Source organism: Bos mutus, chromosome 5 (assembly GCF_027580195.1).
Source record: "Bos mutus isolate GX-2022 chromosome 5, NWIPB_WYAK_1.1, whole genome shotgun sequence".
NCBI classification, from domain to species: Eukaryota; Metazoa; Chordata; class Mammalia; order Artiodactyla; family Bovidae; genus Bos; species Bos mutus.
The window spans coordinates 75,898,873-75,926,260 of NC_091621.1; the positions used below are offsets into that span (position 1 = coordinate 75,898,873).

Consider the following 27,388-nt stretch of genomic DNA (forward strand, 5'->3'; position numbering starts at 1 on the left):
GCTGCAAAGAGGCCCCCTTCCTCTTTTTCAAAAGACACAGGTAGACAACTAGGCCACAGCAGTTGGTGTGGAAAGCCGTCACAGTTAGAAATTCAAAGATGTTAGGACTACTAACCTCTTCAATAATTTAAAGGAAGTTGTTAACTGAAATGTCATCAACCACCTCACAAGGATGACTCAGGAGCCGAGAGCACCAAACATGCCTAGAGCTGAGCTCACACGTGAGCCTGTTCATTCCCCAAAGAATCCCATTTCCTCTGCTCTCATCTCAGGCCCCTACATTTATTAAATAGCACAAATCCACCTGTACACTTGGCTTTGAGCTTACTATTCAGTGAATGAAGTAAGGAAAAAAGACAAAAACATGTGCTCAGATAGAAAAACATACTCCAGTTATACATCTTTCCTTTCAAGGGTAAAAATTTTATTTTTGCGGAACTTGGTACTGCACATTTTCGAAGAGAGTTACATAAGAAAGCAAAATGTTACCCTCCCCTTATCCTAGAAATAAATAAGAAGGGAATAAAATTTCTTTTTTAAATCATGACACTTGGAAGTTTAGCACCAGCATCCAAAATGAACAGAAAAGGAAAAAAAAAGCATTTACTATATATTTCAGATTTCTTTGGTTGGGAGGGGTCTCCCCATGTGGTATTAATAATTCTTCTTTCAATTCATATTACCAAAACAGTAAAAACCAGGAAAAAAATATAAACCTAGTGGTTGCTGAAACTGGGGAGGTCGCTCTCTCGTTAATGTGCAGGCATTCCCAGGATCTCAGCTGCTGGAAAAAACGGCTGACGTTTTCCTCGTGCAGTTGTCTGTTTTGTAAGGAAGTGTAGTAAACATTCTAATGTCCACATCTTGGTTATTAATCTTCCACTTTATTGCTTGGACGTTTCTTTGGTGTTCATAAGGTCATGGTCTGCTTTTTGCTTTATTTTTTGAATGGTCATTAAGTCACCTGGAAAACGTTCACACCAGATTTATTAAAGAGTGACAAGATGACCAAGGGTTAAAGAATAAAAAGGCAAAACTTACCTGTTTTTTATGTAGTTCAAATAGTTTTAAGATTTTAGAATTAACTTATAGAAACCTTAAAATAACCCAGAACTTGAAATGTTTTAGAAGGACTGCATCCTTTTATTAGTAAATTTTTAATCATAAGTTTAGATTTTAATGCAAGTAAAACTGTAACATTATGAAACTATAATAATTACAATCCAATAGGTTAGAATTTTGCTACAAGTCTGAATGGAATTCAGTATACAACAGTCTTGGGTTGGGTAATGTCAATGAAATTCCTCATAACAATGCAGTTTCATTTAAGACATTTTCATATAATGTAAATTTCTTTAGTTCTGTTTATGCTAAAATTTTTTTAAATTAAAAAAAAAATAATTTTCAAAAGCTCAAAACAAAATCTTACATGTATACCTTTTAGAGATCTGTAAGCTGAAACATGAATTTAATGGAAACTTTCTAATAAAACATTTTTATAAACAAGAACACTCAGTACATAATGGTAAAAATTCTGTAGAATTATAAAAAAAAGTTATCATTATGAAGCCTTTTCAAATAAATGATACTATAACATTGATAATTCTTCATAATCATTTTAGTGGTTATACAGTATCTCCTAATATGGATATATCTCAATATTTAACCACTTCTCCAATACTAGATTATAATAGAAATTTTCCTCCTATATTTTGGATTATTTCCTTAGGAACAATACCTAGAAATAATGTTACTAAAAGGTTATGGCCAAATGATTAATATATAATCCTGTGAGTTATTTCAAGCAACTCTGAATACGGAATTTATTTCTGTGATAAATTGCCCTGCTACCCAGAGATAAAACAGAATATCTTCAGCATAGCACTTGTCTACCTTGTGAAAGGCTAATTTAAATCCAAACCTCTGCATATAAAAGCAGATGGCATTTAAAATGTAGAAACTTAAAATGATCTTAAAATTTTATGAAATATTAATTTTTTGAAAAAACAACACTACTACTATAAGCTTAAAACCCTTTTAACTAAAAGCTACTTCCTTATTTATTTCATGAAAAGGGCAACAACCAAGAAATACTAAAAAATCAAATTCTCAGGACTTATTAGATGAAAAGCCCAGAATGAAACCAACTATGGCTTATATAATCTTTTAAGACTTGCTGAATCAGTCTTTCCAGTATATTTCTACCTATACAATTTCCAAGATTTTTAGCAAGAATACAGAAAAAAAAGCAGGAAGCAATAATGAAGAAAAACAAGCTAACTTTATGGAGAGGTTATTCTTCACCACACCTTGCTTCGGTAGTTCATACGTGTGATATCACTACGTCTGTCTTTGTAATACCCAGACCAGTCAATATCCCTATTTTACCCGCAGCAAACAGAACTGTAGCAGAGGATAAATAAACTGCTCAAGAGCATTCAAGCGAATGACGAGTAGATCCTGCACTGGACATGTAAACCCAAGGGCTCTCAAGCACAACACATAAATAACGCTGGCTATCAAAGGGAAATGGGAAGGAAAAAATAACTCCTGTTTGTTCCACAGATCACAGTCCTCTGTTATTAAAAGGAAGCCTTGTCAGGCGCATTGGGCTTCCCTGGTGGCTCAGTGGTAAAGAATCCACCTGTCAAGCAGGAGATGCAGGTTTGATCCAGGGGTTGGGAAGATCCCCTGGAGAACAAAATGGCAACCCACTCCAGTTTCTTGCCTGGGAAACTGCAGAGACAGAGGAGCCTGGCAGGCTAGTCCAAAGAGTCTGAAGCCACAAAGCAAGCACGGAGGCACTTTAAAATTATCAAACTGGCCACTAGGTGTCACAAAAGTAAAACTTTCAAAAAATCTTTCGCCGGTGTAAATAGTTGACAACTGTCTATCTAGAAAAATGACTTTGACACTCATTAACTCTGTCTGCACGTTTATGTCTCCAAAATCAAGCAAAATAAGATCAGCTTCAGAGATATTTCACCACCGAAACAGCTCTTTCTCAGAATCCTGATGGAGATAAGAAGCTGGCCCAGATGAACTGCAGGATTAGTTTAGACTGCTCTGTGCTACTGCTGAGAAATCAGCGCTGTTTAAAGAGAACATCAGTTCCGCGTGGGCCGCCTACCTGCGGATGGTGAAGGTGCCTGGGGAGTTGGCTGTTACTCTGCACTGCTCTGCTCGGGAGCTGGAGCAGGGTTCTCAGATGGTGCTTCACCTGCCTTGGTCTGAAACACACGATAAAACCACAAACCAGAAATGAACCAATTTCCGCAGCAGTGGAGAGTCCAAGACTGAAAGGTCTCACAAGTAGGGATCTTCCTGCCTGCGGAGGTAAACCACTGTGCAAAATCTTAAACACTCTTAAAGTTGGAGTCAAAAATTAGAACCACCGAAGAATGGCCTCCAAACGGCAACTAAACACCATCATTCTTCACAGCTGAGAGTCATAAAAAATATACAGTCACTTTCAACACATGCTGAAAGGCAGGTTCCTCTCTATAAATGCTGTCCTTTGTTTGGAGAGCTCTAACCATTCTGACTAGAGTGTTAATTGGTTGAATGCAAATATTTGGTTTGCGATATGGGCAAGGCATTCTCTCTCTCACCCTGTATATATACATACCTTCATGAAAATGTTATTATATATACAGATGCATATATGATACATATTTTTGGCCTCAGTTTTCAGACTATGAAACCACTCTTAGAAAGGAATACTAAAGGCTGACACGCTCCAGGGTGGTCTGGCAGCATCTCCTCTGACTAGCTGGCCTCACCTCTTTGCCATCCTGTGAAGGAGCGTTAGGGGGACGGGGGCGACGCCGATAGTTATAGGGGCGCTGGTATCCACGGCGAGCAGGTGGCTGGTTTGGACCATTGGCCGCTTGTTGATTCTCCTTATCTTCAGCCTCTCCGACAGCTGGGGCAGGTCGTGGGCGAGGAGGGCCCCTGGAGCAGAGAAAAGAGAACATGTGCAATTGGAAAGGGCCTTCAAGAACAGTAGGTTTTGTCTTTAAAGGTTTAAAAAGTCAAGGGATCAAGACTTACTCCTAGAATTATGCAAGGCTAGAGTGAAAAAGTTGGGCTAAAGCTTAACATTCAGAAAACTAAGATCATGGCATCTGGTCCCATCACTTCATGGGAAATAGATGGGGAAACAGTGGAAACAGTGTTAGACTTTATTTTTTGGGGGGCTCCAAAATCACTGCAGATGGTGACTGTAGCTATGAAATTAAAAGACGCTTACTCCTTGGAAGGAAAGTTGTGACCAACCTAGACAGCATATTAAAAAGCAGAGAGATTACTTTGCCAACAAAGGTCCGTCTAGTCAAGGCTATGGTTTTTCCAATGGTCATGTATGGATGTGACAGTTGGACTGTGAAGAAAGCTGAGCACCAAAGAATTGATGCTTTTGAACTATGGTGTTGGAGAAGACTCTTGAGAGTCCCTTGGACTGTAAGGAGATCCAACCAGCCCATCCTAAAGGAGATCAGTCCTGGGTGTTTGTTGGAAGGACTGATGCTAAAGCTGAAACTCCAATACTTTTGGCCACCTCATGCGAAGAGTTGACTCATTGGAAAAGATCCTGATGTTGGGAAGGACTGGAGGCAGGAGGAGAAGGGGATGAGATGGTTAGATGGCATCACCGACTCGATGGACATGAGTTTGAGTAAACTCCGGGAGTTGTTGATGGACAGGGAGGCCTGGCGTGCTGCGATTCATGGGGTCACAAAGAGTCCAACACGACTGAGCAAGTGAACTGAACTGAACTGAATGTGGCAAATGGAACAAAAGGATGATGAGATTAAAAAAATTCTATCATTTTCCTCCTTTATCTGAACACTATTTGCAGTGAACAAACACCTACAGAACATAGGCTCTGGTCCTACCAGGCACTGTGGGTGCAAAAATTAAGAGAAGTGCCTGGTATCCGCCCGCTGTGGACAGCCTGCCTTGAAGACGGGGAGACTAAGGGGATTCGACACAGCAAGGAAACTAACATTAGTCGCTGTGTGCCAAGGCTTGTGCTCTATGCTTTCATGTTAATTATCTCGTTTAATTTCAAGGCTAATTCTGTGAGTTTAACATTTAGAGTGAGAAAACCAAGAGGCTTAAAGGTGAGTATTTGGTTGAACCACATAGGATTGCTGCTTTTATAGGTCAAAAAGGAAGAATATAACCTTCCCAAGGTCACACACAGCTAGAGATTGACAAAATTGGGATCCGCAGGATCTTTTCCCTGTTTTCCTTAAGACATTTTTACGAAGCTTTTATTTCCAAAGTCATTAGTAGTCAATCATTAGAATGACAGCATCTAAAATTACAAGGAATCTTGTGAGAAAAAAGAATGTAGAATGCTGCCAATCAGGAGAGCTCAAGTAATATCCTTACTCTCCTGTCAATAATCCCATTTTGCCAAACTTCAAGGGGGTATGGACGTCATTCGTGAATGAAGCTCTTCAATGACAGGGCAAAGGAATAGGAAGCTTACAATATAAAAAGCTTATAATGAATCTTGGGGAGTCTAGCCAATTCGGTTTTCACAAGGGATAAAGCAGAAATAAAACAACACTCCTTTCACTACTCTTAAAATCCTTGGTAGTAGTAATAATTTATCGAGGGCTTACTATATGTCAGGCAACATTCTGATTATCTTAAATGCCTTAGAGTACATTTAACCTTACTGACAACTGTGGAATATTCCTTATTGTCCATTTTATAAATCTGGTGACTCCGTCTAAGAGGAGTCCTGAAACTTATGAGAAGGAGATACAGCTACAGATGAGCTGCTAGTCGTAGGGTGGGAATTTAAACACAGACAACTGGATCTGTGGTTAGCTGATTCAACCCCTGCATTAGACTGCTTCATTATCAGAACATTCAGTATGGCAAGTCCCCTATGAGCTGCAAACTTTCAAAGATGCGAATGTGCTTGCCCCCCATCTCCTACTGCTGACGGTCCTTAAGTTCCACCATCTCCCACCTCCTCTCCCTCCTCCAGTCAGTAACTCTTCTTGCCTGGTCACTGGTCACTTCTTGCCAGCCCCTGTATGCCAGCTGTTGTACTGACTGGACTACTGTACTTTCAAGGTACTGTACTATAAGATTAAAAATGTTTTTTGTTTGTTTTTTAATTAATTTTTTTGTTGAAGGATAATTGCTTTACAGAATTTTGTTGTTTTCTGTCAAACCTCAACATGAATCACCCATAGGTATACATATATCCCCTCCCTTTTGAACCTCCCTCCCGTCTCCCTCCCCATCCCACCCTTCTAGGTTGATAAAGAACCCCTGTTTGAGTTTCCTGAGCCATACAGCTAATTCCCGTTGGCTATCTATTTTACATATGGTAATGTAAGTTTCCAGGTCACTCTTTTCATACATCTCACCCTCTTCTCCTCTCTTCCCATGTCCATAAGTCTATTCTCTATGTCTGTTTCTCCACTGCTACCCTATAAATAAATTGTTTTTTATGTACACGTTATTTGCATGAAAATTATTATAAACCTGTTATAGTATAGTACTGTCTAGCCGATTGTATTAGGTGGGTACCTAGGCTAACTTTTTAGACTTATGAATGAAGCATGCAGGACTTACAAGCATGCTCTTGGAACAGAACTCATTGGCGTGTAGGGGACATACTGTATCACAAATATGTGCTGGCAGCCAATTCTTCCTCCATTTGTACAGCTACCACCGAATAACATATCAGTTAATTTCTGTTGCTCTCATCTCATTAAATATAATGAAATAAAAATTAAGTATGAATTTACATCATGTGAAAGTTATCTGAAACAAAGAATGCTTTGGTAAAGGGATAACTAGAAATTTCAGTTGTTAGGCAACAGGGGAAATGTCACATAGCCATCTAAAAATACGTATATCGCAGAGCCCCACCAAACCTTGGACATATGGTCAAAGCAGTCACATCTTCTCATTACATAATAAATCCAAAACAAACAGAGCTGCAACAACCCCAACCACCCTACCATCACTGGCAAGTTCTTCAGTCGGTCATTAGTCAGCAGGCAACGTCACCTACCTCCGGTACCTTGCGCGGTAAGTCGGATTCCGATGGACTGGTCCCTGAAGTTGCGCTCCTTCTGGGACCCCATCCTTCATCTCACCAATCTCACCGGCCTGGAGGGAGGCAAGGAGAGCTGAAGTGAGTGTCAGAATGCAGGATATGAGAGACACAGCACACAGTTGCATTGAAAAAAATTTTTACAGGAAAAAATAAAAGGCTTCATTTCAAAGCTGGGGATTCTCCTATCAGTGAACCATGTACTGATTAAATGTGTGTGAATGATAGGAAAGAAAGACAGACTCAGTCCCACTAGACAGTCTTTTCCTGATCCCAGTGCAACTAAGTTTATTTTACAACATTAAACATGTTAAAATGTCCCATTTGTCTCCTGAAAGAAAACCTTTATTGCAAAAGGAAATGGAATGCTATACTACAATAAAGCAATGAGAATCTTCAGTGGGTCTGAGAATTTCAAACTCAGACCCACTCATTCTACAAACGGGGTACCCCTTTGATACAGTAATGGTTTCTACATTCAAACGTCACCCCACGCCTCTTAACCACACCTTTACCTCTGATTCCTTCTTTTTACAATTTTTTCCTTTTATCTGTTGGCATATTTATTGAAGTATAACAATAAATAATAAAAAATACTTCCTTGAGAAATTTATTTGAAGCTGGGGGATTTAATTTATTATAGAACTTCCAGGGAAAGAAAGAACAAAAAACTAACAAACAAACCAACCCACCCAAAATCTCTGAATTTCTTCATAATACAGACACATCTCAATCTGCTTTTTCCTACTCAAAGGTAATATCCCTTCCTTCTCCATATTTCACTAAGAAAAGAGAACCAATCAAAGAAGAATCTCTATATTCTTTCACCATCAAATCTACCACCCTACACCTACATTTGCTTTTTCTTCTCTCACTCAACTGATTAAGTGGTCCATGCCCACAGACAAAGCAAACCCTCTCTCTCTCTCTGGCCCTAGGAGGGCACTTGAACTCTCAGTCCTCCTCTCCTCCATCAGCCCCATCCAGGCATATAAACATGCTGAAATAACATCCATCTTTTCCAACTGTGTTCTTTAAATTATCACAAAACAACAGGGCGGTTGAAAGTATAGACCTGAAACCTCAGACTCCATTAGATTTTGTCAGTTGTCCCAATAATGTCATTTACAATAAAAAGACTCACTTAGAACCATGCCCTGAATTTAGTTGTCTCTTTAACTGGAACAGTTCTCCAATCTTTACTTGGCTTTCATGATCTTGACACTTTCAAATTATACAAGTCAGTTATTTTGCAAAATACTCCTCATTTGGGGTTGTTTAGGGTCTCCACATGATTGAACTTACACATCCTTGGAAGGGAAGCCACAACAGTGCTCTGGATTTTTCTCACTGCATCCTGTTGGCCGGCATATGGTGTCAATTCCTACTTAATTCCTACTGTTACTGACAGTGTTCACTCTGAGAAGAACCCTGGGGGAAGTTTACGCTTTTCCCCTGTGCAATGTATGAGGATTTTGTGAAAAAAGTACTTTCAAAAGCCAGTAAATGTTTCATTCTTCATCAAATTCAATATATTGGTTTACATCTGTAAACTTTTATATTTGTTAATGTCTTATATAGAAAACTCCTGGTTTTCTACTTTATTCAATGAGCTGTAATCTGTAACTATCATTACTGGCCAATGGGAGCCCTGTCCAGCTGGCTTGTGTCCTCTGGATGTGACTCCAGCATTCTTTGAGCACTTCCTTGTTTTCTGGCACAACAAGATGTTCTAGGCTCATATTGTACTTTCTCTGGCCTGGCTCTGAAATTGGCTGGTTCTCCAAAAGGGCTTCTATTTTTTATTGGAGAATGGTATTCACAAATGAAAAACTGGGGGCCAGACATGCTCAGTGCCTATTAAGGTGTCACTGATTTCAGGCCATTTCAGTAGGCAGAAATAATACACAAACACAAATACATACCACACTTACATACACCGTAAGTTACATGTGTGTGATGTGTGTATATGTATGGCATAGTTGATCTGCCCACCAAATGAATTTAGGTTGTTGGTGAAGGAAGGGAGGCCAGGAGAGAATTCAATGTAAAAACATAATCAAATCAAACAAAAACCTTGCCCTGACCCTACATCTTCCACCAGCCATGGCCCCATTTCTCTGAGCTCCTCTACAACATACATACAGAGGTGGAAGATCCCCTCTGCCAGCACAGACACCTCCTCAAAGGGGACTATAATACCTCCTCTTTGCTCTTTCTTGAATTCAGAGACTTTTGTCCTCACATACCACTAACCTCCAAGTTACCAAACCTAAACTAGCCTCAGTCTCCCTTTCTCCCTTCCTCAATAGCACTTAACACAGCACTTCCTTCCAGGACATTCTCTCCCCATCTGCTCCTTCCCATTGTCCTCTACCAGACTCCCTATCTCCCTAATCCTTAACCGCTTAATCCGAAACTCAGTCCTTGGCTCAGTTTTCTACCTATACTCGTTTTATCAGTCCCTCTCTCCCTGGCCCAGGCCTTCACCTATGTTTTGATGTCTCCACAGGCGCACCTACAGTCTCGTCTACCCTCCAGGCTCCCTTCGGCCTTTGTATTGTACTTGCCATTCCCTCCACCCTTCGTGCCTTTCCTGGTGTGTGAATGCCTTGTTCCCTTACCTCTTTTAGGTCACTTTTGAAACATCCCCAAAGACTCTGTCTCCCACCTCATCTAAAATGACACCTTCTTAACTCAAGCCACTCTCTACCTCTTGCCTCTTTTATTTTTCTGCCAAGTTGACTTCTCTCCCCTTGGAGGTGATATTTAATGTGTCCAGAAGATCTCCAAATGCCTTCTGTCTCTCTGCCCAAACCTGGTCTTCCTTCGCAAGGTATCCTTTACTCCTAACACCACACGCTCACTCCATCACCAGACGCTGTCACTTCCTAAACGTGACCACCCCTCACACCTCCACTGACAGCACTCTTAACTCCTGCCCTGACTGCCCCTCCACAGGGCAAATGAGGGAGCTGGTCTCCCTAACTCTGCTGCTGCCTCCTGTGGTCCAGCCTCCTTAAACTGTCTGGTGATTTCTCAAATACGTTTCCTCCCCTGTTTAGACCCCTCAACTAGTTTTTCATCACATTGAGGATAGGTCAACAATTCTTATTATGGTCTATAGTAGGCATGCCTAATCTGCCCCGATGCTACCTTAATCTAACCTCTTACCCCTCTATTCACCCATAACATCCCAACCACATGAGCCTCCCTTACTTCTCTGAACAAGCAAAGCTGCTGCTTCTTCAGGAACTTCGATTCAAACACACACACGCAGAAACAGAAAGGAGCGTGTATAAAGGATGAACGTTTACTAGAATGACAGAACAGGAGGAGACTGCACAGACCGAGTTTAAACCAAGGTCTACCACCCATGTAACCTTAGGTAAAAGCTGCTGATTTCTTAAACTACTCAAATCCCTTCACTTGCAACAACAACAACAAAAATATGGACACCACTGCCAATTCCATAAAGCTGTAGGGAAAACTAAGAACTAATTTCAAACATCTGTCTCTTGGTGGAGGCCAAACAATGCTGCTCCTTTTCCTCTGTCATATAATTCTCTTCTCAGAGATGACACACAGTTGATATCAGCTCAGTAACCACCGTGACTTATTTGCCAAATATCGAGAATTACTATCTTTGAAAAAGGGAAGTCATTTGGACATGGCTATATCACGCTATATGACATCCTCAGTACACAGTTCAGTTCAGTTCAGTCGCTCAGTTGTGTCGGACTCTCTGTAACCCCATGAACTGCAGCACGCCAGGCCTCCCTGTCCATCACCAACTCCGAGAGTTCACCCAAACTCATGTCTATCGAGTCAGTGATGCCATCCAGCCATCTCATCCTCTGTCGTCCCCTTCTCCTCCTGCCCCCAATCCCTCCTAGCATCAGAGTCTTTTCCAATGAGTCAGCTCTTCGCATCAGGTGGCCAAAGTATTGGAGTTTCAGCTTCAGCATCAGTCCTTCCAAGACAACTAAAATGCAGTTACCGGAATATGCACACATTTTCAAAATTAGTTTTCAGCCTGCTTTTCTGCGAGGCACACAAGAATCCCTTTGCTCTGAACCTCCTATTCCTAAGGTGAAATATACTTTTCTTTCAACCAATATTGAAGATACTCTTCATATTCTCAAAATAATATGCTACATATATATATGCTAAACATAAGGATTATTTTAGGAAGGCACTACTGACTCCCTAAAAATAAATGTGTCGTAGTCTCCCGGACTCTTCCTGTCCTCATTTCCTAGAGGCCCAGGGTGCTGCCCTAAAGAAACCTACTATGCCTCATGTACCCAATCTCTCCATATACGTAAGGCTACTTGCTATTTTTAGCACATTTGTCAGGGACAGCTGTTAAAGAGTAGAAGGGGAAAAAAAAAAAAAACAAGAAGCAATGTAGGAAGAACACAGTCATGCATGATAGGATAGGAAAAGGGCAGCAAAGAACAGACTGAACACAATGTTCAGTCAAAACACTCAGTGGACAAACAAAAACCAAGGACACTAAGAGGAAGAGGGTGTAAGCTAGTGGTACCAAAAATGAGGTCCTCTCCCAAGATTTCCAAGTTTCCTGGGAACTGCAAAGTTGGTGAAAGGCTTATTAACTACAGGTCAAGTTCACAATAGTTGTATCAGTATTTTGCAGTAAAAAAAGAAAAAAAGAGATAGTCATCTCCACTTTCATATGAGGTTTTCTTAATCATCAACATTATCTCATCTAAATTAAGAACTTTATAGACACCCTCCATCCTGAGCTGTCACACACTACAGTCTTTATCTTGGATTTTATCATCACAGCCCCAAGGTGGAGGCAACTATCCCCATTTAACGGATGGACAAGTTAATCTCACAAGCTCACAGTAAGTAGGAGAGATAAGACTCAAGCCCAGGCCTGACTGACTTCAGAGTTCAGCTCTCAGACATCCTCACCTGTCCCTACTTTATGTCTTTCATTTTTTCTATAAACTTGAGACTGTACCTTGTCCACCAGGGTCCCTGGGTGTAGGCAAGGCTCAAGGCTCATGTGGTCGTGCTTTTAGAAATGAGACTACAAGGACCGGAGTCGGAAAGCAGACTAGTCTGCTTGGATTAAGTAGCGTCAGCATCGGGAAGCCAAAAGCAAGGTTTGATTTCCGGCCGCTGGTATCGGAAGAGGAGGAGGAAGAGGAGGCAGAGGAAGGACGGAGGGGTGAGGACTGCCAAGAGAAGTCCCAGGTGCCGGTTTACCTGCATTCTGCTGGGATGGGGGAAGACCCGGGAGCGGCGGTCAAAGGTCTGTCCCACGTGGTAAGGCGGGAAGCGCCGCCGGTACTGGGGGCGGAACTGGGGGCGGCGCGGCTGACTCCGGGCCGCAGAGAACTGCCCGGCAGCGGCGGGGGCCTCCAGTCCTTCACTGCTGCCGCTCCCTTCCTCCTCCTCCTCCCCAGCGTACTAGCGAAGCAAAGAAACAGAGGTTCAGAGGAGGTGTCGGCAGGGAGAGAAGCAAAGAATACCATTTAGACTGAGTATCAACGAAAGAAAAAAAAAATTCTCCCCCAAAGGAACGATCCCTTCTAGTATATCGACAAAAATGCATATACCCCAGATCATCAGGTGATGACCTGAGATAAGCTACATTAAGATTAAAGCAGATCCATGCAGATAAAATACCAAGCAGAAAAGCAAGTGCAATTAATCGCTAAAGAATTTAGTTCGCATCTAGTTAGAACTGGTCAGTATCAGTTGACTAACCACCCAAAAAACATTTACACAGTTTAGAATATTTGGCTCCACCAAATGTGTCTCCCCAACACTGGCCATCCACTGGGGAAAAGTAAAGAAAAATATATTTTGTATACTTTGTGGTTGGTCCTAAGTGGTTTGCTTCCTTGACTGGTTGGGTTCTGAAAGTGTGGAAGGGGGTCTCTGAAATCCTTCCTAGGGGGTCATCAAGATCAAACTAGTCTCATAAGGCTGGCAGGATGCTGTCTTTTTCCATCTCATTCTCTCCTGAGTTGGGGGCAGGAGAGGGGTTGGATGTGTCACAGAAGCTACAGTGACACATGGTCCCTCACAGCCCCAGGGCAGAAGGAGCTGTAAGAATCCAGCTGTCTTTTATTAAACCGACATCAGTGATTGGTAAAAACCTAAAGCGACACCACTCTTTTCACTCAATTAAAAAATAGCTTTCATTTAAAAAAAAAGTTATTTGTATTTACAAGTAATAGCTTATTTTAAAATAAATTAAATCTTTTAAATTCTGCTTTACTTTCTAATACAATAAATATTAATAGATATAAACATACATAAAAACTCTGGGATCCCATAATGAAGCATATAAATGGGTCCAAAAACCAGAAGGTTTGAGAACCACTGACTTATGGCATATCTCTCTTTATTTGTTTAGCAATAAAGTTTTAATTGCACTTTAATACATAGTAGCAAGTAATAAATACAGTTTCTGAATATAATAAACTTTGTTAACACAAGGAACTATTGAATCATTTTATCTTTTTCCTGTATTTAAACTACCATTTCACATACTAACATTTTATATCAAAAAAATATAAGCAAACAGCTAAACATCCCTTAAAGAATTTTTTATTTCAAATCTTAAAGGGGGATTGCAATGCCAAAGGTAGTCTTAAGTAAAGCAACTATAGTTTTTAAAAAATGAACAAATTTAGAATGAAGAAAATTAAATGACTGATGTTGGGGGTGAGAGTATTTAAGATTTAGAACTCTCCAGAAAACCAAGCCCACATGAGCAACGAAATTCTCAGAGGAAAAGCTTCAAGTATAGCCTCAACTAGTATAATTTCAGAAAATCCAAGTAACTCTATACTTTATAAAATCTGTATCAGATACAATCTCCAATGATTTAAAGGCATATTAGCATAGAAAATGTTCCTCCAAATAGTGTGACTGAATAAACTGTAACTTTTCTCTTTAGGTTTCTCTGTATCTGAGTTTTCAAATCTTTCATTAAGATTAGTTTTACAAAATAAGAACAATGGCACCACCATTGCCAAACACACTCAGGAAGCTGTCAGGACCTAAAAGACATCACAACAGAAAACCTTCATTTATGTTTATTTTCAGAATTTGGATAATTTTGCTTCTAAACATCACATACATGACTTCAGAATTTCGAGCTGAGGAGAAACGTCTTTGAAGGAAAATTTTTCACTCAAGGCTTTTTACCACTTGTACTTCTGAGTTAAGCTAGAAATCAAAACAATTACCACCAGTGTTCCAAGAATCTGGTGAACATGAAAGAGTTAACACCATGTAGTAAACGCTCTGGTAGCCTGTTCCGACTGTCTCAGACACAGTTTATTATTAAAAATCAAACAGGATAAGCAAAACATGGGTAAGAGAAATACAGGAAGAAAAACAAGATCCAATATGGAATCTGATAAAAAGCAATTTGGGCTGCATGTTTAAGACGACACAATGAAGAGAGGAAACATTTAGGTAAGCAGAAAAATACTATTCTATCAAAGTGTAGAGATATAAACCATTCTCAATCTGCAAATACTTCATTCTGGTGAGATTATTTTCAAAAGTTTTCCCTGGATGATGCACATAGCCACAATCCTGTGTTCACAAAGCATCTTGAGTTTTATTCCAGGGTATCAATCCCTGGTACTAATTCTAGAAACATCAAAAATGACTCATATCTAAGAGGTTCCTCATGACCACAAGTTGGATGCCTCGAGAATACTTTAAACTGAGCCTCCTAAGAAAGCTCCAGCCAGACTTGGTTGTAAACTCTTTCACTTAGACTGGTACCAATCTACGGGACTAAAAATCCAGACTTAATTATTGCTTAACTTTGAAATAATGGGAAATGCTATCTTAAATAAAGCAGCTACATAATTGAGGCAAATCACTTAATATTTCTATGGCCAGCATTGTCCATCACTTACTCCAGAGCTGTTCCTCACTCTTCCTTGCCAAGGAAAGGCTGACTTTCTTAGAAAGAAACAGGGTCAGTGCCAAGGGATAAACACCAGATGTAAGCCAATCACAGAAATCCCAGGCCCCTTCCCCCTACCCCACCAAGTGGATGTCACATGGTTCAGTTCTGGCCCATAAAGGAGCCAAAAGAAGAGAAAACCTTTTTGACAACCTTGGCATGGCCCAAGTTAAGCCTTCTTGTTACAAGATAATTAAATGGCTGTTACTTGCAGCCAAATACAAACAAACTGATACAACTGCTGAATGGCAAAAATGTCCCATAAGCCCAGTGGGGATGAATTCTGAACACAAAAGATTTCCCATACAAAAAAAATCACTGTGTTTCCAGGAGAAGATACAGCTTTTATGTGCTCCAAATATACACACTTAGTTTTAGATGTGCACATTTCTTGGGTCACTGATGATGAAAGAGACAACGTACGTTGCGGGGCGGTCCACGGCGCCGGCCGTAATAGCCGCGTCTGTAGCGGCGCCGGTCAGCAGCATATCGGCTCCCTTCCACTGGAACGCCATCCGGGCCGGTCACGTTGGCTGCTTCTGCACCCTGAGAAAGGAAGAAACCAAAGACGGCCTTCGAGTCAGAAAGAAGCCAAAGATCAAAAGCACCGCCTTAGACAGCCAGAGGGTTTAAGGCTGGCAGGAGGTACTAGAAGTTCCTACGGGTGACCTCGTTTTAATAAGGTGAGCAAGATGCTTGTTGTCCTGATTTAAATGTATACAGCATGACACCTGACACTGACACAACACTGTTTATCAACTAGGCTGCAATATAAAATAAAAAGTTGAAAAAAAATAGATGTATATACAGCTCACATGCTTCCACAACCTCTGCTCTCTTGATTCAAGAGCAATAGGTATATATATTTATCTTTAGGTAACATAAAACTGGTAAATATAAAGCAACTGGAGCAAAGGAATGCTAGACCAGGACGAATATTCTTCACTGGAAATAACTGAGATAACGTTCTCTTCCTAGAAAATACTGAAACCTGTTATTCTGTGAGGTACCAAGAGAATCCACTCGTGGGCTCATGTGGTCTGTCCATCACTGAGCTAGTGAGAGAGAAATTCCTCCCAGCATGGCAGTGGCTGGAATGAAGGGCTGTTGACTCAGCTCCTGCTTTCACATACAGTGTCCACAAAAGTAGTCCCTTTTTAAATCTTATTGTCGAAACAGACATAGCCTGAATAAAGTAATGCTTCAGAAATAGAAAAAGTTCGGGCAAAGGAGATTCAAAAGAGTGAAACCCCACTCTATGTCCATTTGTATAACCTCACATGCTGAAAATACACAGAGGTAAAATTAACCTGGCTAGACAAAATTTTAATAGTTGGATGGGACATTAGGGATTGTTACATGTCTGCATTTGCTGGTAGGTAACTTGGAACTCTGAAAGATCTGCAAGATACTCTGGGATCACATTGGTAAAGATCACTTAAATTTTTATATGAGATGAAATAAAGTGTTTCTCTTTTAAAACAGGAAAGTTTGAGAGTTGCTAAGAATAAGAACTATAGAATGAATGGTGTGTATATCAGACGAGCAATCATCTGGGAGTCAACTAGTCAGCTTACAATTAATAAATAAAGCATAAAAGACATTACTAATATTAGAATTAAACATTATCACAGCATTAAAAACCTGTCGATGCACATCAAAATGATCCTTTTAGCTTCCTGGGTTAGTCTTCATGTGAAGATAGCGGTTATACAGTCTGTCAAGATGCCTCTGGCTTTTCAAAACCCAAGCCAAAGAGAAAACATAATGATTATATTTGATTTTATTCTTAAAACAAAAGTATCTTTCACCCCAAAACAGCTTTTATCAATTTTTAATACTATAAAACTACCTTAATTCTTAAAATTTTATTTATGTATTTATTTTTGGCTGCCTTGGATCTTCATCACTGTGCATGAGCTTTCTCTAGTTGCAGCAAGCAGCGGCTAAGCTCTAGTTGTACACGGGCTTCTTACTGCTGTGGCTTCTCTTGCTGCAGGGCATGGGCTCTAGGAGGGTGTGCAGCTTCAGTAGTTTCGGCTCCAGGGCTCTAGAGCACAGGCTCAATAGCTGTGGTGCACAGGTTCAGTTTCTCTGCGGCATATGTGATCTTCCCAGATCAGAGATTGAACCCATGTCTCCTGCACTGGCAGGTGGATTCTTTAGCACCAAGCCACCAGGAAAGCCCTGTTTTAATTTTAAATTTCACTTAAAAATACATTTGGTACCAAAATAAGATTTGTCATTTTAAATCTTCAGAAATTAGCTTTTCCTTCCATGATTAAATAGTGTTCATCATTTATTAAAATGGAAATTAAAATACCCTTTTATACTGCATCAAACAATGCATATGATAGTCAATAATCAGAAACACTTTTACTTAAAGAATTGCTTCTTTCTGTCATAGTAAAAATCCAAAGTACTGTTAACTCATAAAGGACAGAGAGACCATTTACTAAGCAAGAAAATATTGCCAGCACCCTGGATACCCAACCACAATCTCCTCTCACCTTCTCTCCTTCAACCACATCAAACTCTACGGTTTCTCCATCTCCTACACTGCGCAGGTATTTCCGTGGGTTATTTTTCTTGATGGCAGTCTGTCAAGATTAAAAAAAAAAATTCCGAATGAAGTATAGGTCAAAGTTGGCCACAGAGTTCATCCCTTTCAAGTTTACTGGCTCTACTGAAGAAATCGTTGATCTAACGTTGTTGTTTAGTCACTAAATCGTGTCCGACTCTTTGCAATCTCATGAACTGCAGCGCACAACGCTCCTCTGTCCATGGTGTTCCCCAGGAAAGAATACTGGAGTGGGTAGTGGTTTCCTCCTCTAGGCACCTTCCTGACCCAGGGATGGAACCTGTGTCTCCTGCATGGGCAGGCGGGTTCTTTACCACTATTCTATTCTATTCTCCCAACTACCCTGCATCTCCAAAACAAGAACAATGAAACAAAAAAAACACTATACAACTATGTTCCACATACTTTCTTGATTTCATGTTATCCTTCAAAATTCATCTTGGTAGGTGGGTTAAATAGAAAGTGCAGTTATACTGATGAACTAATCGTGATACTGGATAGATGCGTGTCCTCACACTATGAAGTGTCTTGGGTCAGACTCTTTTTCCATCATTGTGGTGGCTGCGGGATGGGGGACGCCTCCATAAAATCTTACACATGCACATAAACACAGAAATATGGGGATAGAGATTTCAGTGGACAAGAGAAACCTCTAACCTCAAAAGAAATTTTAAAAATCCAAGGGGGGATAAATACTTCTGACAATATGAAAATACCTCAAGAACAAAACATTGCTGACAACCTTCTCTTCACTTTACAGATGAGGAAACCAACTGGAGGCTGATAAGGGATTTATCTGAGTTTATAAAAATACAGCCTGGGGGAAGGAGGCAGGTGGGTGGGGGAAGTGTATACCCCTGTACTATAACTGTGTGATATTTATTCAAATTTTTCTCATCACATCATTCACATGTCAGCTCATCCCTACACGCTCCCTGATAAATAACATTGAAAGGTTAATGACATTATCCTGCAGTGAACATGGGCACCTAAATACCTGCTTATGAACAGGCTTCTCTTTTTCAGTCAATGGAGGGAAGAAAATAATTCCTGCAATGAATTCCATTTTGTCGGCTGGTATCTCTAAACAGTTAAAGGGGCTCTGGGTTTCTGTGGAACTAGGTCAGCCTTATTTTATAAAGCGATTAGGCATGTGTAATCTAGCCCTTCCCTTACTCTGAGTAGGAGGGAGGGAAAAAAAAAAAGAATGAGCCAGTAGCGCAGAGACCTCACCCACAGAGGAAAAAGGCAGTTCAGGACAGGATATACACGCAGGCCGCCTGAACATTCAGCCAGTCCAAAAACAGCCCCTCCCTACCGGCTCGTTCCCTTTTTCCTGTTAAACTGGGCAAGCCTCAGCACACCGAGGTGACTCACCGCCCAGCCTCACAGGGGGCTGGAATCAGGTCACACACTCACAGGCCAGTGAGGCTGGCCGCTGGCACAGAAACTTGTGAGGTCCCTTTACGCCATCAGTCACCAGAAGGCAGAGTTCTTACCCCAAAATCTCTATTACCCGCTAGGTGTTATAAGCAGCACTCCCTTCTAGTCTGTTCTGACTTTAAAAGTCACTGTGTCTGAACAAAGTAATCCACTCCAGTTACCCAGGCACAACTGGAATATAACTGATAGAAACCACAACAGGATTGCTCCTTCTGAGATAGCACTCTCTCCAGTCACCAAACTCTACCCCATGGTGCAGAGGATCCTAAACAGCAGGAAAACACAGAAAACCAGATGCTTGACAGAGCCCTGGAGGTGAACGTGCTGGTATTGGTACCTGTCTCTGTACTTCTCTGTTGTGATGCACTAAGAACCACACATATATGAGACAATTCACTGAAAACCAACCATACGAAAAGAAAACTAAGTGCACGTAATGCTTTTAATCTCTTTTGCCAAGAACGTCCAGGATACAGAATAATATCCTAGGTCAATAATGTATGTGAGACAATTCACTGAAAACTAACCATACAAAAAGAAAAAACTAAGTGCACATAATGCTTTTAATCTCTTTTGCCAAGAACGTCCAGGATACAGAATAATATCCTAGGTCAATAATGTAGAAAAAGACTGAGCTTCCTATACAGAGAAGTCCATGTTTTCCGTATTTTACACTTTTTCTACATCTCCTTGACTACAGGGGACTACAGGCCTATTTGATCTGGACATGTGCTAAGCAGGACAGAGGAGGGGACTAGCCTGGGAGTTGGAGTCTCCGTATGTCTTGGATCTTGCTTGTGCTCAGTCACTAAGTCGTGTTCAACTCTTCTGTACCCCACGGACCGTAGCCCACCAGGTTCCTCTGCTCATGGGATTTCCCAGGCAAGAATATTGAAGTGGGTTGCCATTTCCTTCTCCAACAGATTGTCCCCACCCAGGGATTGAACCCGAGTCTCTTGCACTGGCAGGTGGATTCTTTACCCCTGAGCCTCCCGGAAAGCCCCCATGTCTTGGATACACACACTCCAGCCATCTGCTTCGCTGTGCTATTTACCCAAGTTCAAGTTGCTCTGATGGAGGGGGATTTAACCAGTACCCATCCAGGCAAAGGTAAGGTGGGGCCCAGCCAAACACAAGGAGGAAACACAGTCAGGAGCACAGGCTGCTAAGATGGAAATAGAAGTGCTTTAGCTGAAGACTTGAAGGCTCTAAAAATTAGCACGTGGTCTGATTATTACTTCATTAAGCTCAAAAAATAAAACTGTCTGAAAACAGTTAATGTGATGGATGAGAAGAGCTTAAGTGCTAATCTTAAAATGTGGAACTGGGCCCTCTTGCCAAAATAAAACCCCAGAAGGAGTTTCGAGCAGAACAGCAACGTGCAGGGCTTCACTTTGGGAAAGGGATAATAATAGCATATTACAGACTCCCCTCTCCTCAGAGAGCAAACATCACAGTTATTGTCCCTCTTACCTGATGTACAAATACATCTTCTTTGGTGTCATTTCTGTTGGAAGACAAAAAGCTCACAGTTAGAAGAACTAGGTAAGTGGGAAAACTTAAAACAGTTTAGAGCCTAGGACTTGAAAACACAACATAGATGTCTGTCTGGCCTCGAAACTCAGATGCCTCAAGTCAGTCCTCCTTAAAAACTTCTAAACCCAAAAGGGACCCACCTTACTCCTCCACATGACAATGGTGCCTGGCTTCATGCACACAGAGTCAACCTACCAAAACACCCGTTTCCTCTCATCTCTCTCTAAATCACATGGTGTGTAACCAGAGCCCGAGGTTTCCCTCCCAGCAAAAGCAAAGCAAGACAGTTAAAAGGACAGGGCACAGCTGTGAACTAGGCTCCCCTTACACTGAAACCTAAAACAACCCCTCCACCACCACCCTACCCTAAACCCCCACCCCACCCCCACTGCCCACCAAAACATACAAGGAAGAAATTAGAGGAATTTTTTCTTAAGAAGGCGGGGTCCTAGCTAGGAGGGCTAGAGAAAATGATGGTATCATATAAAAACATCAGAACACCCTCACCACTTGCAGCTGTGTTCTCATTCCTATATGGTTAGAAGTTACCATGGTTTAAAGAAAACACTGTGGTTTCTACACAGAACTTGGACCAGACCTGGGTTACAGATCCAGCTCAATTACTCACTAGTTGTGTGACCTGAGGAAAGTTGCTTAACCAGTCTAGGATTCCACTGCTCCATCTGTGAAATTGTGGATACCCACTCAATTATCTTAAGGCCCTTCCCCTTTCTCTATTGTCCCCACTGCCACGGCTTTTTCTTTTAATGACTAGATTATAAAAAATAAGTTATTTATCCATGTTTTAGAAATGCATTGCAATTAATGTTTAATGATCAGCAGTTTAGAAATGAGAGTATTTACATGACTCGGAAATCTGAAAACTTACATGAGCCATTAATAAAGTATGGGAAAAGACACCAACAGCAGGTGCCATAGCATGAGGACATATTTAAATAAAACATGCAGAGATACACACACATACCGATTTATAAATCCATATCCATTTCTGACGTTGAACCATTTGACAGTGCCAAGGACTTTGGTGGCTAAAATAGGATTAAGCAGATAAATTAGTATCTGACCTACAAAGAGATAAAGCTCATACCACTAAGGTCTTGATAGCATTATTTAAAGCCTAAATATACCTGAGGAAACCATTAAAAGCTTAACTTTAGAGTTTATCTAGAGAAGAAAATGGAGGAAGTGAAGTTGTCACAGGTTGTCACAGGGAACTACTCTTCAGAAGACTAAACCTTTCTTCCTTGGGAAATGTTTCAGTGAAACCCTGAGATAAGGTATTGTCGTAAGTCTATTTGATTCTGCAGTGATTAAAATTGAGAAACACTGTTTAAGGGGAGAAAAATGAAAACATGCTCTTCAAAGTTTTACAGCAGAAAAGTGTTCTAAGTGCTGAATGCAGCTCTTGATGAAAGTGACTATAGACACATGAGCAAGGTGAGCCCTGAGACCTGACACATCGCTTTCACACTTTGAAACAGTCGGCAAACTCCACATAGTGAAAGAGTAGCTCCTTGTTAATAGCTGATCTACAGGGACCTGAAGAAACTTGTCTTGATGCCAGATGGGGGCCCATCAGAGGAGTCCAGAGTAATAATAGAAGTGAGGCGGGCTCAGGCCAGTTCTGTTCTTACCACCCCGAGACATGATGCAACAGGCCTTTTCAAACCTGCGATGAATTTGGGATTCTGTTTCATTGTTTATCCTGCTCTCTTCATTTGGTGGGAATCAAACCAAACTGATTTTGGTTTCTCCTATAAACCAAGCTCTTATCAGCATTTTCTTATAACCCTCCCAATGTGATTGCTGACTCTACTTGCCCTTGTGACAGGAGCATTTCTGTGCAATGTAAGATCTTAACAGAACTCAGGAGAAGAAATCTAAACCAGTAGTATGGTCATGGAACTTGTACTTCACAGATTTATGTTTATGTTAGCCATTTATGATTTTAGATGACTCCTCTGAATCAACTGTGAATACCAAATCCAGTACTTCTATGAAATGCCCAGGTCTAAATTCAGGAAAAGCATAAAGCAATTATCAAAACTCAGTGAGACAAGAAATGTGGCAATAGAGTATCTTTAAAAAAGAAAAAAGCTTAGGAGAGAATAAAAGTAACAACTAACCATGAGATACAACATTTTTAATTTCCAAGGAAAAATAATAAAGATCCAGCTTTTAAATTCAAGAAGAAAACAGTAATTAGGGCTTACTTTGCTGTGGGCAGGGTTAGTTCTGAGTTTTGCTAAATGTATATGCTTGGGGAAGTAGTTTATTTAGCTCTCTTTGTAAAAAGAAAACACAAACAAAAAACTCTTTCTGCCTTCAAAGTCATTTGGCCCACCATTTACTGAGCAATCTCCAGTTCTTATGCCAACTAAGATCTTTCTCCAATAAAGAGATCTTTCTCCAATAAAGAGACTAAATTATTAATACCTTCAGTTTTAGGGCATTTTAATTAGAGCAACAGGGCAAAGAGGAAAAAAAATATTTTAGATCTAAATGTACACAGAAGACTGGTTTTGATCAATCATATGCTTTTAAATCTCACATTATTTCAAATTATATGCTTTTTGTCTCATTTGACCCAAAATTAATGAACTAGAAAAACATTAGGAAAATATAAAGGTAGGAACTCTTTTTGGTTCATTTTCATATAGTTAATGTCTACAGGCACTGTCAAAGGCATAATTGTGATTAGAAAAGCAACACTAATAAAGAGAAAGATGAAAGTGATTTTCAAGGATAACTTCAATCCAGGTGGAAGGTTATTTTTATTCCCACTTTAGTTTTTAAAAATTTCCTAATTTCACCAATGTTTCCAGTGACCTCACAAGGCCAAACACAGTCATCCATTCTTCTTGGTTTAAGCCCATAAACTCACTTCACATACACAGAGCTGGATGGGGAAAGGAGGAAGACCAACAAGCTTCCATGAGGTTCATTAAGAGTGAAGTTTTCCTTCAGTCATGTCAACTACTTCCCCTGGCCTGTGGCTGGCTATACGCTGAAGTTTAGAACCATTTCTAAGAACCAGAATGTGAGAATCCCAAACCAGAATTCCATTTCAGTCAGCACTGCACCTGGCACATTGTAGGCACCATGTGTCCATTTGGCTAAGGACAGGAGATGGCAGAACATACTGGACAGAGAGCGTTGAAATGTCAGGCAGAAGGCTGTCCTTGTTGTTGCGATTTGGGAGTGACAGTGAAAAGACCCAAGACCTACAACCTCACCACCAGGGATGTGCTGGGACTGTCAGAGCAGTTGGTGGCTGAGTAATTTATCTAGTTCCTTCATCTTTAAAGATATCTACTGCAGTTTAAAATTCAGTTTAGATTCAAGAAAGATACAGGGATCCAGTGAAAAACTGAGAAATTTCCTTTATAAGAAGATAAATTAAGAACATATCCTAACACTGCTTCAGATAAACCAAGGTTGTCTCTCGACATTTGGCATGGGAAGTGTTCCAAGAAACACTTGTTGAAAACAATATCACAGTACAACCCGGACTAGACTGGAGCAACTTTTAGCCTAGAGAAATGAAGGCTATTTTGTTTCTTAACCTGCACATGTTACATTTAGCAGCTCGTTTGACAGTAACTGAGTAAAATCTTAAAAAAAAAAAAAAAAAAAATGAACACAGGCCTCTCAAGGCAGGAAAAATGGGATCCTATTAAACTTTCTTCACATGATTCCTCCAAGTTTCTGCCTATAAAATTTTCTTCCTAGAAACTTGGGCAGGCAAGGCTCACAGAAACCAAACATGCCCCATGCAAAATACTGAAAATTTCTCAGAAGCATCTTACACCATCTCTTAACTTTCCCTGGTTTAAAAAAAAAAAAGAGAGAGAGAGAATGAGATATACAGCACACACCCTTTAGAGACCTTATTCCCCACCCACTGCCTAGGCCTCACACAGGGCGTTAACGTTACTGAATGAGAGGACACTGAGATCCGTGACAAAACCAACAATGACTACAAACATCCTTTGTAACGTTCTGCCCCCGGGACCTGAACATCTCCTCTTCCGATTCCCCTTCCTAAGTTACAAGTCCCCAAGATAACGAGGCTGCGAACTAACGTCATCCCCTCACTTCCGACCAAGTTTTTTCAGCTGCTGCACCAAGCGCTTTCCCACAATCCGGGAAGACAAGAGTGATTGGTAAACACCAAGTAGTTCTTGCAGCAGCGGGCAGAGCGAGGGAGGAGGACGCGGGACCAAGACCCAAGTTTCCCCGGAGAGGGATTGCAACACCCCTCCGCCAGCATGTGGCCGACAGAAGCCTGGCCGCGTTCCCGCGCCCCCATGAGAAGGGCGTCTGGGACGGACACCTGAGCCTTCCCAGCAAGAAGCCTTTCCACCACCATCAACTCCCCCACCCCTGCCCTGTCTCCTCCGAGCGCCTTCCTCTTCCCTCCAAGGAAATGCTCTCCTCGCCCAGATCCTAAGCGAGGACTCCAAAGTTCCCGTGCCACGTGGGTGCCTGTCCCATCCCTACATCCACTTCCATCCCACCCTGGATCCTCTCTCCCGACTGCCGCTTCTTTCCCCTCCGCACCCGGGGATGCGTCGCCACGGGACTGAGCGACAGCGCCCTCCTAGGGTACCCCCAGTTAAGACCCCCAACTTGCGAACCCAGGGGCGCTCCGGCGGCCGGGAGCGCCGCGCCCTGGTCCGGCAGCTCCTGCGGGATGGGCGGCCGCCCGTCCCGGGGTGGGGGAGAACCCCACGTCCCCGGGGACCTCGCTCCATCCCGCCCAGACAGGCGGCTGGAGTTGCCCACACGTGCTCGGCGGCCCCGGCCCCAGCCCGGAGCGGCACCCCCATCCTCCCCGCCTGACTCACCGAGAACTTTCTTCTCCGCGTCCTCGCTGCCCACGGCGGCCGAAGAGGCGGGGGCCGCGGTGCCCGGGGCCGCGTCCCCACCGGGGTTGCCCGAGACCAGGGCGGCCGGGGCAGGGGCCGGGGGAGCGCCGCCGCCCGCCGGGCTCTTGGGCGCAGGGTCCTGGGGGGCCGCCTCCGCCGGAGCCTGCGGGAGGGCGGCGGCGGTGGTGATGGGGGCGCTGCTGCTGGGAGCGGCGGCGGCGGTGCTGGTGGTGCTGGTGGCCTCGCCCGCCTCGCTCATGCCGCCTCCTCCGCTGTCCCTCGGGCACCTCGGTGGCGGTTGGTCGGCGGTTGGCGCGGCTGGAGGGCGCGGCGGCCGGGGGCTCGCTCTCCCGGAGGCCGGGCTGGGTGGGGGTGTCTCGCGGCGGGAGGCGGCTCGCGCTCTTGGGCTGCGCGCTCGCTCCGGGGCTCCGCGCTCGGTCTTACTGCCCCAAAAATGGCCCCGCACGAGTTCTTCTGGGCGGCGCGCGGGCCCGGGGAGGGGAAGGGGTGGGGAGGGTTGGCTCCGGAGTTGGGGCATCGACTTCATTAGCATTTAAAGGCGCCCGCTGCCCTTTTTCCCACCTCCTTGCCACTCGGACCGGGATGGGGAGCAGGGAAGGAAAGCAAGGGTGCGCCGGGGCTTGGCCGGCTGCTCCGGAGTTTTCCGCGCAGCGCGCGCTGCCGCCCCGCTTGGTTGGAGCAGGGGCCGCAGGGCTCCCCTGCCTCTCCACGTCTTCCAGGAGGGGCACACTGGGGCATCCAGGAGACGCGGCGCTTCTCTCTCCCCAAATGCACGCTTTTAAGTCTTTTCTAGTGAAACCGTTCAGCATTTCTGAAGCACCATAAACTGTTTCTGATACAGCAATGAAGAACTGGAATAATACCGTCTTCAGGCTATTTGGCTACTTCTTCCTGAAAGAGAAGTTATGGATGACTTGTCTATGAGCCTCAGGTGAGGAAATTGAAGTCCAGCCCTCGGCGAATTCATGTAAACGTCAGTTTACAGCAATGTAAGGTCTTACCTGGTGGCTCAGGCGGTAAAGAATCTACCAGCAGTGCGGGAGACCTGGGTTCTCTCCCTGGGTTGGGAAGATAACTCTGGAGGAGGGCATGGTAACCTACTCCAGTATTCTTGCCTGGAGAATCCCCATGGACAGAGGAGCCTGGTCTCAAAGAGTCGGACACGACTGAGAGACTAAGCACACACAGGGCAACACACAGCGAGCTGTTAATATGCATAGAATAATAAACTTGGAGGAAGAAGACTAAATTCACACCCCACTTTCTGCTCGAATTCCCTCTGCCAGCCAGTGAAAACTTAAGCAGTCGAGCCCTCTTAGCCTCGAGGGCTAAGAGGAGGGTCACAGAGAAGCAGATCACTCAATAAACGGTATTTTCAGTTTAAGGAGTCCACCTGATTTTAAGAGAATGGAACTGGATTATGCGAAACACAGGCCAAAGGGCCTCTACTCAAGAACCATGGGAATACAGGGCTGTTAGGTGTTCTTTGCCTCCAGGGTCTAGACAGCCCTAGGTATACACTCGAGTGCTGCCCTTAATTAATGGAGTCAACTTGGACTAGACATTCAATGTTCCAGAGTCAATTTCCTCCTTTATGAGGGTTTCTCCAAGGTACCCTGGAAAGTAGATGGGATTATCATATGTAACTCCAGTGTCTGGTCCAACAAAATCTCCTTTTCGTTCTCCATTCTCCTAAACTATTTACCTTCCCCCTTCCCCTGGGAATTGTGTATCATGTGGCTACATAAGGAGGGTAGCAACCAAGTGTAATTCCTTATTGCAATTTCCACTGGTTAGCAGAGTACCTAGTAGCGAAGTAGAACACAGGAAATGTTTACTAAATGAAAACA

The 27,388-nt window shown here is 42.5% G+C and overlaps 1 protein-coding gene across 3 annotated transcripts; it reads right to left on the reverse strand.

Moving 5' to 3' along the window:
• Window positions 1-402: 402 nt before the first annotated feature.
• Window positions 403-26,070, reverse strand: YBX3 (Y-box binding protein 3). 3 transcript variants are annotated; one of them, XM_070371097.1, is made up of 10 exons: window positions 25,497-26,070; window positions 21,611-21,674; window positions 20,563-20,596; window positions 17,576-17,665; window positions 15,489-15,611; window positions 12,332-12,535; window positions 7,049-7,146; window positions 3,783-3,954; window positions 3,131-3,230; window positions 403-964 (listed from the first exon to the last, which is right to left on the reverse strand). In XM_070371097.1, the coding sequence occupies exons 1-9, from the start codon at window positions 26,068-26,070 to the stop codon at window positions 3,165-3,167; spliced, it is 1,425 nt and encodes a 474-aa protein (XP_070227198.1). In that variant the 3' UTR covers window positions 403-964; window positions 3,131-3,164. The 3 variants fall into 3 exon arrangements, with proteins under 3 accessions (XP_070227198.1, XP_070227201.1, XP_070227200.1); XM_070371100.1 differs by lacking the exon at window positions 12,332-12,535; XM_070371099.1 differs by lacking the exon at window positions 3,131-3,230.
• Window positions 26,071-27,388: the final 1,318 nt, after the last annotated feature.

Coding starts and splice junctions, on each gene's coding strand:
- YBX3 (XM_070371097.1), bottom strand. CDS start 26,070: ATGCTAATGAAGTCGATGCCCCAACTCCGGAGCCAACCCTCCCCACCC. Junction 20,597..21,610: donor GGATATGGATTTATAAATCG/GTATGTGTGTGT, acceptor GTCTTCCAACAG/AAATGACACCAAAGAAGATG. Junction 17,666..20,562: donor AAGATGTATTTGTACATCAG/GTAAGAGGGACA, acceptor TAATCTTGACAG/ACTGCCATCAAGAAAAATAA.